The sequence below is a fragment of the Rhinatrema bivittatum genome, chromosome 6 (assembly GCF_901001135.1).
Source record: "Rhinatrema bivittatum chromosome 6, aRhiBiv1.1, whole genome shotgun sequence".
Lineage (NCBI taxonomy): Eukaryota > Metazoa > Chordata > Amphibia > Gymnophiona > Rhinatrematidae > Rhinatrema > Rhinatrema bivittatum.
This window is the reverse complement of record NC_042620.1, coordinates 296,819,913-296,829,896: the sequence shown is the minus strand read 5'-3', so window position 1 is coordinate 296,829,896 and position 9,984 is coordinate 296,819,913. Positions and strand designations below refer to the sequence as shown.

Sequence of the window (9,984 nt, the reverse complement as noted above, 5' to 3'; positions counted from 1 at the left end):
TACTGCTCACAGTTTTAAAAAAACAAAACAAAACCAAAACAACAACAACAACAACCTTGTGCTAACTCAATCCCTTTTTCTAGCAGAAAAATCTGTCATTCAGCTGCCTGGCACCCCAAGATCTAACTTTCCAGACTAGCAAAATATGAACAAATGTGACCAGAGGACTGAAAGCTCCCCAGGGTTAAGGAGTCGGTAAATAAGATCCATCCATGGAAAAGTCTAGGAACCCCCTTTTGCCCAGGCTCCCAATAAATCTTGTATCCCTGCTTCCCCCACCAGGGGATAAAGGCACTGTCACTAGAGAGCATGGCCAAACACAGCTATGCTAGGATGGAGAGGGCCCAAGGTCCAGAAAATTAAAAAAATACCACGGCATGAATAGTTTTTGGGTGCCCCAGGAAAGCAAATGCTCTTCTGCTGCACTCTGCAAGTTACATCGGCTCCCAATGGAAGCGCAGATCGGGTTTAAAAATCCTCACCCTGACGTTTCAAACCCGCAGGGGGAAAGGCCCTGCATCTCTCAAGGGCAGACTCCGATGGTATCAGTGTGGAAGGAAACTTAAGATCCAGCCAGGGAGGCTTTGCTTTGTATCCCGGCAGGGCGTCGAGTTGAGAGAGCTAGGGAAGTTTTCCCATTCCCAGTCTTCCAATCGAGAGGACGCGTGAGATGACCATATTAATATTCAGGAAAAAAAGGTAAAAACCTGGACATTTCTGGTTTGATTTCTAATTCTGGTGACTGATATGGAACGTGGGTAATTGTGACTGCAAGACAGTTAAGTGGCTGTAGGAGATTATTGGATGTAAGTGGTGCTTTCGGTGGCTCTTGTGTTGTGTGCTTTGACGTTCATGATGATTAATATGTATGTTAGATTGTAAATTATTTTGGGAGGGTTATGAATGGGGAAAGCAATCTAGAAATGGTTTATAAAACAGTCACCTTCCCCAGCACCTAAAATACGCACCCACAGAACAGAAATGAACCAACACATTAATTAATTTCTTAAACAGATTAAGATTTCTTCATTATGAAATTAAAAATGGCAGGTAAATAATACAAAATAAACATCAAAGTAAATCAGTGCTTTCACACCTAAAAGTGCAGATTTTACACACAATTCTGTTAAATAAAAAATATCTTTTTTTTTTTTTCCAGGTTACAGAGATTTGGTCAGTAGCATGTTGGGAAGGTTTGAGGCAAAGCCGGGGAGGGCGAAAGTCAGGGGAACAAAAAAAAATAAAAAATAAAAAAAATCAGCACCCATGTCTCAAGCAGGGAGAAAGCAATGGCAGAGCCCATAGACAAAGGAAGACAGGATACATCATTAGGAAGGGGAGGGGCGAGAAAAAAAAAATTAGGCAGAATACCCAGCAATGGAAACCAGGAACTGTCAGATCTCCAGACATTCAAAGGACCGCGACTGGAACTCTGTAACTAGGACAGAGCCGTCAGGAGGGGGAATCTGAGCCTGTGGGACAGGAGAACGCGGGGGGGGGGGGGGGGGGGGGAGCACGGGACCTAAGGTTATCCTGTCCCCCCGACCTGGCATTTCAAGGGCATGGCATGACGCGATGGGCGTGACAGAGGAAGAACTGGACGGATTTGCCCTGGGTTGACCGGTTTCCACGCTGCTGAAAAGGAAGACGGTAAGACATGGAAGGGCACAGCCCGGGTACTCCTCTCTCAGTCAACGTCAGCAACTCCTATTCATCCCCAAACCAGCCCCTTTTGGAACAATAAGTGCAAACCAAGCCCCGCAGCGGAAGCCCGTGGCCCCCCCCCAGGACAGGATCTGTAGATTGGAAATGAGAAGGACCACACTAGGCTCCCCTCCCCCACTCCACCTCAGAGAAAAAAAAAAAAAAAAAAGGTCCAAAATAGGTTTACAACCTTCCAAACAGCCGGCACTCCCCTCCCTTTCATGCCTTCCTATGCACTGACAAAACAGAATACTTCTTTTATCAAAAGCATAAAATACTGCCAAAGAAAGACTCGAGATTCTCTCAGACTGCTCCAGCTTTACGGACGACAGGATGGAGGCAGACGAGGAGCCCACAAGGAGGTACTGAGGGGGGTCTCCTGCAGCAGTAGCACCAGTACTGATCTCCTCCTGAACCTTGCCCCCAGAAAAACAAAAAACAACGGGGCTTCAAGCTGTCAGCCTCCAGCCCCCCCCCCCATCTCCTCTTACCAAGGCTCCCAACATGCAAAGCAAGCAGCAGCGCCCCTCCCGTGTCAGCCTCGCAGGCGCTGCCATCCTGCAAGGGAGAAGGAACATGGTCCCCATTCTGCGCTCAGCACTGCCACTAGGAGAGGGGATGGACACCCAAGACGCATACAGGGACTCCAAGCAAGTTTGGGAAGTCGATGCCAGCAAGAAGCTGGAAAGAAGGGGGGTACGGTTTATGGACATTGGGCGTGCAGTCTGGAGAGAAAGGAAAAAAAAAAAAAGTCATCACAACTGCCCATCCGGAGCAAGACATTTCCCAGAGAAGAGGACAGGGGAATATAAAGTCATTCAGAATTAATCCCCGTTCAATTACTGCCATCAACACACACACACAGACCCTTCTCTCGAGACACACAGAGCAAGAGAAACAAACACCACAAATTGAGATTACTGTCCAGATTTCACAATGCAATAAAAGGCTTCCCCATCCCAGGAAGAAGTTTGTCAGTCAGTCAGAGCTGTCCATTTCCACAGTGGCGGAGGAGAGAGGCTACAGTACATTTAAATCAGCTGGGAAACCAGCAGGAGCTTTCCCCCTCTCCTGCCAAGTCCTCCTTCAGTATCTCCCCAACTGCCCTTCTCCAAAATACAAAAAAAAAAAAGGGGGGGGGGGAAACTTCGGAGGGAGAGGGAGGGAGACAGGCCACCGAGGTGGAGAACCACATCTGAAAGGAATGTGAGAGAGCTGTGCATGGAGCCACCTTCTGCCCTACAAGAGGCTACCACACGCCAAGGGACATCCAGGGCGTGCATCCCGCCTGCGCCCGTCTCCCAGCTCCAACGAGTGCATTTCCTCACGAGTCACAATGAACGTGTGTAAATCCGAAAGCAAAAAATAAAATGGCAAATGGATCCTTCTTCGCTTTCCCCCATCGCCGTCTTCTTCCTTCCCTCCCCCAGCCAACCAGGTTCGGTTTTCATTGAACAAAAATGATAAATCCTCCAGCGCTTCACACACACACACACACACACGCGCGCGCGCTACTTTTCCGTTCTTCCGGCGCTCTCCGAGATTTTTGGCAGTGGTATGGACAGCTCCAGGGCCTCTGGATGGACTTCCTGGGGTCTAACAGGCTCCTTGGGTGATCCACTGGAGATCAGCGGGGCCATGGTGACCTGGAGAAAAGAAACCGGTAGAATAAGCAAGATGGCTGTTCGTGTTAGTTAGCGCTCAGAACCAAAATACTCAGGTCACACAGAAAAGGTGAAGGAGAAAAAAAAACCAAAAAAAAAAAACCACCACAGCAAGAGAGGTAACTGATCAGTACAGCACCCTGGGCACTGCCTGCTCATCCACCTCCAAAAAAGGTTCACAAGTGTATGAGACACGAAGATAGCGGGGAGGTCTCTGGCCATGTTCCAAAGAGAGGCAGCACTGCTTGCTATGCACAAAGGAGGAGCAATCTGCAGACCTCTGCTTCCCCCGTAAGCATCAACTCAACTTTGAGATCCATATTAAAAGACACAGTCTGGATAGCAAAGTTTATGGGGCTAACTTTCTATCGGGCTAACTTTGGAGGTATATTCAGTAGTAGTGCAGCCTCACTATTGACCTCAGCCGGCTGTATTAAAGCTAGCCGCTAACTTTAGGACAGCTCTTTGGACCAACCAGACTTAGGGCCTGATTCTTCAAGGCATTTTCCCATAGACACAGACTGGGAGAAATGCTTTAGTGAATCAGGCCCTTAGCCGGCTAAGTCATCCAGCTAACTTTGAATATCAGAGTGAGCCGGTTAACTCAGTTCCTACCAGTTATAATCCTGGAGCATCCCTAACTTATTCAGCTAAATTCTAGCTGTTTAAACTTATTAGCTGGATTGAATTTAGCTGGATAACTCCCTAAATATTCATTTAGCTGGCTGAGTTAACTGGCTAAATGCCACTGAATGTGGACCTCAACATTTCTTATACACCTTTCTATATAAAAAATGATAAAAGGTTTGAATGCAGCACCATAAATAGATACAAACAGTCAATCAAAATTAGATGAACAATAGATTAAATAAAACCACATTTAGCTTAAAAAACCTGTATAACACAATAATCAATGTACAAGCAACACAGAACAATAAAAAAACAAACAAACCAAGGAAAGAAATATAAACAAAATAAAATCACAAGTAAGAATGTGAAAACCTCAATTAAAAGATAAACACCAGAGAAATGGGGGGAGGAGGATTATCGTACAGCTGAGATGGGAGTTCCCCTGGAAATGCTGTCCCACCAATTCCACGAGTTGGGGGGACAAAGACAATGCACCCACACAAAAAAAGGACACAAATACTGAATTAGTACAAAATTCATGAAGCATCACTGCTATATAAATGATGACCTCAACTAGCAACTGCAATGACGTCAGTCGCTCTGCTACAGCACAAAGGCACAGTCACCTGTAAAAGGAGGAGATCTGTCCTGCACAGCGCGCCCACGTCAATGGAAGGGCCCCCCGAGGCAAGCATGCAGCTTTACTTACCGCACTGGGTGGAGGAGTGCAGCTCTCCTGCGGGGGGGCCAGTCCCGGCAGGCCATTCTGATCCTGTAGGATCCCCCTTCTATCCAGCACACTGCAGGCAACAGGACCAAAGGATGCTTACATACACACAACCACCGTTATTTTTACCCTTCATCAGCTGCACCACCTCCTCCTTTCTGAAAGGTCTGTGGTGAGTTCTTCCCTTTGACCATGCTCCCCCCACCCCACCCCCCCCCCTTCCTCATTCAGTCCTAGTCCTGCTGATACGGATCGTGGCTACACTGGCCCACGTTACTGCCACGGCCTCCAACCAATACTGGGGAGCTGCAAATGCTGTCTGGAGAAGAGAGAAACATCTGAGCACAGCCTGAGGTAGTTTAAAGGGTTAAAGAGGAAAAGGAAGAAACGGACACTGGTGACAAAAAGCAGTGCAACCCACTCAAAGCTCAGGATTCTTTCAGAACCCCGACATCACTTCAGGTAAGTCATCCTGAATTCCCTGATCTGCACTTGCTGAGGCAATTTTTAGTCAGTGACGACATAAAGTGGCTACAGGCAGACAACCAGGCCTCTTATTGACACAAAACGTCACATATCACAAGGCACTCTTTAAAAGGAGACTACATTTTATTCTATCCTAGCTGAAAAAGCACTTTTCAATTATTAAGGCCTTCATTTTTCTAATCTGTGTTATTTGAAACCCTGAAGCGGAGCACACTCCTGAGCACTCTGAGTTGCTGTTTTCTTCTCTGCATTCTACTGGCCAAGGCCTCTCTGTGCCCAGTTATTCTTTCCAACAATACCTTCGGGCACAGAGCATTCAGAGAACTCATCCTGGACCAGCAAGCATCCTCGCCAATAAAAAGGAAAGGAAAGAGCCGTTTCAACAAATGTAATGAAGGAAATAATCCCCTCCACCACCACCACCACAGGCTCTACCAAGCCCCCTTGGGACTGGGAACCCCCTCTTTGACAGAAGCGCTCTCCTGGGCATACCAGGAGCCTGGCCCAAACTCCTGCTGCACCACCAGCGAGTCCTCCCGCCTGCTGGAGGCAGAGTGTACTGGGATCTCTCTATGCTGCACCGCCTATTCATAGTGGCGATGATATCATGGACAAATCGGTGTGCTCTGCCTCCATCTGCTGGCAGAGGCTGGGACTGGACTGGTGTAGCAGGATGACCCGGCATCCAGAACTGGATGGCAGAGCAGGACTGTAGGGTGCATCTAGTCTGCCACGTCTTTCCTAGAACAATGCCTTACACCTCAGCGCAAGTAAAGTTAAAACATGCTTGAAATCTATTTCAGACTGACTGTGAATACGAGTGACAGTATCCTGCACATGCCAGCATGGGTAAGTCATAAGTCCATAAAAAAACACAACTACGGTGACTGAGGCTGTAGACAATTCAGTTTTGAGAGAATGGACCAGTGTAAGAGTGCCTGTCCACAATACTGGGATCATGGAAAACGCAAATTTATTTCCTTTTCACTGGCACAACAGTACCACATCACGGGGCACCCGTTGTCTGCCCATTCCGAAGTCAGGTCTCCATTTCCCCCACCCCCTCCTGTCCTGTCACACCTCCCACCATTGCACAGATTCAGAGTCCCATCACTCCTCTCATAGTTCTCATCCGGACTGCTCAGGCCCCATATCCCTCCCTCTCACATCCCATCCTGCCCCCCTCGGTTCTCACCCGAACTGCTCAGGCCCCATGTTCCTCCCTCTCACATCCCATCCTGCCCCCCTCGGTTCTCACCCGAACTGCTCAGGCCCCATGTTCCTCCCTCTCACATCCCATCCTGCCCCCCTCGGTTCTCACCCGAACTGCTCAGGCCCCATGTTCCTCCCTCTCACATCCGATCATGCCCCTCTCGGTTCTCATCCAGACTGCTCAGGCCCCGTGTCCCTCCCTCTCACATCCCATCATGCCCCCCTCGGTTCTCACCCGAACTGCTCAGGCCCCGTGTCCCTCCCTCTCACATCCCATCCTGCCCCCCTCGGTTCTCACCCGAACTGCTCAGGCCCCATGTTCCTCCCTCTCACATCCCATCCTGCCCCTCTCGGTTCTCATCCAGACTGCTCAGGCCCTGTGTCCCTCCCTCTCACATCCTATCCTGCCCCTCTCGGTTCTCACCCGGACTGCTCAGGCCCCATGTTCCTCCCTCTCACATCCCATCCTGCCCCTCTCGGTTCTCATCCAGACTGCTCAGGCCCCATGTTCCTCCCTCTCACATCTCATCATGCGCCTCTCAGTTCTCACCCGGACTGCTCAGGCCCCATGTTCCTCCCTCTCACATCCCATCCTGCCCCTCTCGGTTCTCATCCAGACTGCTCAGGCCCCATGTTCCTCCCTCTCACATCCCATCCTGCCCCTCTCGGTTCTCACCCGAACTGCTCAGGCCCCATGTTCCTCCCTCTCACATCCCATCCTGCCCCTCTCGGTTCTCATCCAGACTGCTCAGGCCCCATGTTCCTCCCTCTCACATCCCATCCTGCCCCTCTCGGTTCTCACCCGGACTGCTCAGGCCCCATGTTCCTCCCTCTCACATCCCATCCTGCCCCTCTCGGTTCTCATCCGGACTGCTCAGGCCCCGTGTCCCTCCCTCTCACATCCCATCCTGCCCCCCTCGGTTCTCATCCAGACTGCTCAGGCCCCGTGTCCCTCCCTCTCACATCTCATCATGCCCCCCTCGGTTCTCACCCGGACTGCTCAGGCCCCGTGTCCCTCCCTCTCACATCCCATCCTGCCCCCCTCGGTTCTCACCCAGACTGCTCAGGCCCCGTGTCCCTCCCTCTCACATCCCATCCTGCCCCCCCTCGGTTCTCACCCAGACTGCTCAGGCCCCGTGTCCCTCCCTCTCACATCCCATCCTGCCCCCCTCGGTTCTCACCCGGACTGCTCAGGCCCCGTGTCCCTCCCTCTCACATCCCATCCTGCCCCTCTCGGTTCTCACCCAGACTGCTCAGGCCCCGTGTCCCTCCCTCTCACATCCCATCCTGCCCCTCTCGGTTCTCACCCGGACTGCTCAGGCCCCGTGTCCCTCCCTCTCACATCCCATCCTGCCCCTCTCGGTTCTCATCCGGACTGCTCAGGCCCCGTGTTCCTCCCTCTCACATCCCATCCTGCCCCTCTCGGTTCTCACCCGGACTGCTCAGGCCCCGTGTCCCTCCCTCTCACATCCCATCATGCCCCTCTCGGTTCTCATCCAGACTGCTCAGGCCCCGTGTCCCTCCCTCTCACATCCCATCCTGCCCCTCTCGGTTCTCATCCAGACTGCTCAGGCCCCGTGTCCCTCCCTCTCACATCCCATCCTGCCCCTCTCGGTTCTCACCCGGACTGCTCAGGCCCCGTGTCCCTCCCTCTCACATCTCATCCTGCCCCTCTCGGTTCTCACCCGGACTGCTCAGGCCCCGTGTTCCTCCCTCTCACATCCCATCATGCCCCTCTCGGTTCTCATCCGGACTGCTCAGGCCCCGTGTCCCTCCCTCTCACATCCCATCATGCCCCTCTCGGTTCTCATCCGGACTGCTCAGGCCCCGTGTCCCTCCCTCTCACATCCCATCCTGCCCCTCTCGGTTCTCATCCGGACTGCTCAGGCCCCGTGTCCCTCCCTCTCACATCTCATCCTGCCCCTCTCGGTTCTCACCCGGACTGCTCAGGCCCCGTGTCCCTCCCTCTCACATCTCATCCTGCCCCTCTCGGTTCTCACCCGGACTGCTCAGGCCCCGTGTCCCTCCCTCTCACATCCCATCCTGCCCCTCTCGGTTCTCATCCGGACTGCTCAGGCCCCGTGTCCCTCCCTCTCACATCCCATCCTGCCCCCCTCGGTTCTCACCCGGACTGCTCAGGCCCCGTGTCCCTCCCTCTCACATCTCATCCTGCCCCTCTCGGTTCTCACCCGGACTGCTCAGGCCCCGTGTCCCTCCCTCTCACATCCCATCCTGCCCCCCTCGGTTCTCACCCGGACTGCTCAGGCCCCGTGTCCCTCCCTCTCACATCCCATCCTGCCCCTCTCGGTTCTCACCCGGACTGCTCAGGCCCCGTGTCCCTCCCTCTCACATCCCATCCTGCCCCCCTCGGTTCTCACCCGGACTGCTCAGGCCCCGTGTCCCTCCCTCTCACATCCCATCCTGCCCCCCTCGGTTCTCACCCGGACTGCTCAGGCCCCGTGTCCCTCCCTCTCACATCCCATCCTGCCCCCCTCGGTTCTCACCCGGACTGCTCAGGCCCCGTGTCCCTCCCTCTCACATCCCATCCTGCCCCCCTCGGTTCTCACCCGGACTGCTCAGGCCCCGTGTCCCTCCCTCTCACATCCCATCCTGCCCCCCTCGGTTCTCACCCGGACTGCTCAGGCCCCGTGTCCCTCCCTCTCACATCCCATCCTGCCCCTCTCGGTTCTCACCCGGACTGCTCAGGCCCCGTGTCCCTCCCTCTCACATCCCATCCTGCCCCTCTCGGTTCTCACCCAGACTGCTCAGGCCCCGTGTCCCTCCCTCTCACATCCCATCCTGCCCCTCTCGGTTCTCACCCGGACTGCTCAGGCCCCGTGTCCCTCCCTCTCACATCCCATCCTGCCCCCCTCGGTTCTCACCGGACTGCTCAGGCCCCGTGTCCCTCCCTCTCACATCTCATCCTGCCCCCCTCAGTTCTCACCCGGACTGCTCAGGCCCCGTGTCCCTCCCTCTCACATCCCATCCTGCCCCCCTCGGTTCTCACCCGGACTGCTCAGGCCCCGTGTCCCTCCCTCTCACATCCCATCCTGCCCCTCTCGGTTCTCACCCGGACTGCTCAGGCCCCGTGTCCCTCCCTCTCACATCCCATCCTGCCCCCCTCGGTTCTCACCCGGACTGCTCAGGCCCCGTGTCCCTCCCTCTCACATCCCATCCTGCCCCTCGGTTCTCATCCGGACTGCTCAGGCCCCGTGTCCCTCCCTCTCACATCCCATCCTGCCCCTCTCGGTTCTCACCCGGACTGCTCAGGCCCCGTGTCCCTCCCTCTCACATCCCATCCTGCCCCTCTCGGTTCTCACCCGGACTGCTCAGGCCCCGTGTCCCTCCCTCTCACATCCCATCCTGCCCCTCTCGGTTCTCACCCGGACTGCTCAGGCCCCGTGTCCCTCCCTCTCACATCCCATCCTGCCCCTCTCGGTTCTCACCCGGACTGCTCAGGCCCCGTGTCCCTCCCTCTCACATCCCATCCTGCCCCTCTCGGTTCTCACCCGGACTGCTCAGGCCCCGTGTCCCTCCCTCTCACATCCCATCCTGCCCCTC

The 9,984-nt window shown here is 54.0% G+C and overlaps 1 protein-coding gene across 4 annotated transcripts in view; it reads right to left on the bottom strand.

Moving 5' to 3' along the window:
* Positions 1–1,007: 1,007 nt before the first annotated feature.
* ZDHHC9 (zinc finger DHHC-type containing 9) overlaps positions 1,008–9,984 on the bottom strand; it is a 54,663-nt gene continuing 45,686 nt past the window's right edge. For all 4 annotated transcript variants that reach the window (XM_029607415.1, XM_029607413.1, XM_029607414.1 and 1 more), the window contains exons 9-10: positions 4,708–4,798; positions 1,008–3,350 (exon numbers count right to left, since the gene is read on the bottom strand). In XM_029607415.1, the coding sequence (XP_029463275.1) occupies positions 3,216–3,350; positions 4,708–4,798 (226 nt within the window). In that variant the 3' untranslated portion in view covers positions 1,008–3,215. The remainder of the gene's footprint in view (positions 3,351–4,707; positions 4,799–9,984) is intronic.